Source organism: Microcaecilia unicolor, chromosome 2 (assembly GCF_901765095.1).
Source record: "Microcaecilia unicolor chromosome 2, aMicUni1.1, whole genome shotgun sequence".
NCBI lineage: Eukaryota > Metazoa > Chordata > Amphibia > Gymnophiona > Siphonopidae > Microcaecilia > Microcaecilia unicolor.
The window spans coordinates 220,512,972-220,516,300 of NC_044032.1; the positions used below are offsets into that span (position 1 = coordinate 220,512,972).

Consider the following 3,329-nt stretch of genomic DNA (forward strand, 5'->3'; position numbering starts at 1 on the left):
AAGTATGTTGATGCTGCAAGATATTGACATGTCAAGGTAAAATAAAAGTTCAACTACTATACAAGGCCATAGAAAAAGCTGCAAATCTTTCATTTAAAAAATGCAAAGTAATTTTTAAAAGCAAACCCAGGTATAAGGAGAAACTGGACTGAGCTGACACCTGATACAATATGATACGTCAGTTTTTCGTGGTCAATTATCTTCTAGAAAACATTATTATTATGATTCTTTTATTATACCACAAACTTAGGAAGGCATTAACTCTGCTAAAAGTACTATTTTTGATCCCAAAACAGATTTCATTTTAATACTAATGCCACTATTTACAACCTTTATTTTAAGTGACATAGCTTTGAGGTCATCCGTTAGTACAGCATCAAAAAAGAAGTCTTCATTGAATATTGGGTTTTTGCTGTTCTTGATAATAGTGCTTTTTTGTCTTTGGACTTTCCCAGGAATCAGGTACATGACCACATGGCAGTTAACATTCTTTGCCTTGAAGGACTTGTCATAAAGGTCCTGAGCTGCAATGACACGAACTCTAAGGGTCGTATTGCAGGAATCATACTCTGCAGACAGCCTCACTATACCTCTTCTATCAAGATGGACAATATGTTCCTTCTGCTGTCTTTCCTGACACTGAAGAAAATCAAAGGAAAATGCAGCAGGTGATAGAAAATCAGTGACATTAGTGTTTATCGAAGAGCCTGGACTGTTTTCTGAAGAATTCCATTCATCTGCAGAATAATATTTTCTTCTTAAGAACTGCTTAGAAACTGGTGTGGCCACTTCATCAAGAGTATTACCTTGGGCAAATAGTTTAAACAGTGAAGATCTGGAAAGAGACCTTGGCAGCAATGGAGAGTTGAATGGAAAAGAGTCTGTAGAAGTCAGTGACTCACCATCAGCAATGCCTTCATTTGCAGACATTTTGTAGATGTTAGACAACTCAGGAGGACCTAAGAAACAAGGCTGCACAGATGTGGAATTTAAGCATGTTTTACTTAAGAGGCCTTGTCTTTGTTGTAAAATATTCATAACATCCACATGGAACAATGACTCTTTCCTTCTTGTGTGAGGGCTTCCCTGGAATGATATAATGCCATAACAATCTCTCCCTTGCTGCAATGATAAACTTGGCAAATCAGAAAGATAATTTTTGTCTTGTAGGCATTTATTTTTTGACATTTCTTCAATATAGATGTCTTCTGCACCCTCAATCTGAATAACGTGGCAGTTTGATAACCTTGTCACCTCATTGCCATTCTTTTTGTACAGGTGCTCAACATTGGCAAGAGGGATCTTTGCAAATGATTTGCTAACATTGTGCAGCAAAGGCAACTTTTGCGCAACAGTCAACTTCTTTTTCCAGTTCACAGAGCTTGACGAAAATGTTGGAGGGATAAAGAAATCGGGAATCGTATCTGGTGTCAAGACATTGTTTGGCAATCGAGTGATTTTCTCCTTCATGCTACTGTTATCATCTTTAACCGGTGATCTTTGATCTTCACTAGAAAAGCTTGACTCAACAGTTTCACGAATTTTTTCAATCAACCACATGTCTTTAAAGACTGTAAAATAAACAGAGATGTGAGTGCCTATGAGAAAAACTCAGAAAAATATTCAGACATATTGAGAGGCATAATCAAACGCGAACGCCCATCTCCATGGGCGTCTATGTCTGAGAACGGGTACGTGAAGGGGCGGGACAGACCGTATTTTCGAAAAAAATGGGCGTCCATCTTTTTTTTCGATAATACGGTTTGTGCCGGGCAAATGCATCGGACTTGTGCGGATTCGAGCTGGGCGTTTCGTTTTCCAGCGATAATGGAAACCGAAGGCGCCCAGCTCAAAAACGAACAAATCCAAGCCCTTTGGTCGTGGGAGGGGAAAAGATTCGTAGTGCACTGGTCCCCCTCACATGCCAGGACACCAACCAGGCACCCTAGGGGGCACTTGTAAAAAGTAAAAAAAAAAATTTAAATACCCCCCAAGTCCATAACTCCCACCCCACTCTCACTTATATGTTATGTATTATCATTTTATTTACCCTATTTACCTGATATTCTTGCATATTAATTGTAACAATATGCTGAACCTCTTACTCTTTTAATGGTGATGCCATTGCAACATAATGTAAGCCACATTGAGCCTGCAAATAGGTGGGAAAATGTGGGATACAAATGCAGCAAAATAAATAAATATACATGTCCTACTGCAGTATGTGTGGCCCGTGTCACTCCTTGTGACACATATTTTGGATTTTGCGGTATATCAAATAAAGTTGATGATGATGATAGTTGTGGTCATATACATCTGTTACTTACAGTATTCTGCAAAGTATGTATGTAAGTGGGAGACGCACATGTATTAACTATGTTCTTCCCATGTGTACACTCCCTTGCAATTACATACTATGCTGTTTAAATGCACTATTACAGGATAGTACTTACATGTCCTACTGGAACTTTCATGGATAACTCGGGGGATGGGATTTGAAATACTGTCTTTCTGTAGTTACAATCAAAGCAGTTTACATATTATATACAGACACTCATTTTGCACCTGGGGCAATTAAGGGTTTAGGGGTCCTTTTACTAAGGTGTGCTGAAAAATGGCCTGCAGTACTGTAGGCTCATGTTTTGGGCGTGTGCAGATCCATTTTTCAGCACGCCTGCAAAAAATGTCTTTTTAAAATTTTTGCCGAAAATGGACGTGTGGCAAAATCAAAATTGGCGCACGTCCATTTTGGGTCTGAGACCTTACCACCAGCCATTTACCTAGCAGTAAAGTCTCACGCAGTAACCGGATGGTAATGACCTATGCGCGTCAAATGCCACTTGGAGCACGTCCGATACCTGTGTTCGAAAATAAAAATGATTTTTCGGACGCATGCCAAAAATGAAATTACCGCAAAAGCCACGTGGTAGCTGGGCGGTAACTCCATTTTGGCATGTGTTGGGCATACGTAGACGCTTACGCGGCTTAGTAAAAGGGACCTTGAGTAACTTGCCCAGAGTCACAAGCAGCTGCAATAGGAATGGAACCCAGTTCTTCAGGTTCTCAGGCCACTGCACTAATCAGTGCAGTATTCTGTAATTTTACCTGTGCTAATGATGTGTAAATACAGGCACCCAGTTATAAATTACCCTTCACCATTAGCAAAGGATCTTCTCTAATACAGGTATTTGTCGTAGGCATAGAGACAACAATTTTGAAATCCACTTAAAGTACATGGCTGTATGTGTTTTATGATGCACATGATTTTAGCTGAATTTTAGAGGAGGCATTCCTGAAGGTGTGTTTATTATGAGAGAGAAAAATCATGT

The 3,329-nt window shown here is 39.5% G+C and overlaps 1 protein-coding gene across 1 annotated transcript; it reads right to left on the reverse strand.

The window, feature by feature from the left end:
• Positions 1 to 246: 246 nt before the first annotated feature.
• LOC115461917 (C2 calcium-dependent domain-containing protein 4C-like) lies at positions 247 to 1,560 on the reverse strand. The gene has a single exon (XM_030191968.1). It carries the CDS (start codon positions 1,558 to 1,560, stop codon positions 247 to 249), a length of 1,314 nt encoding a protein of 437 aa, XP_030047828.1.
• Between the last annotated feature and the right edge of the window lie 1,769 nt (positions 1,561 to 3,329).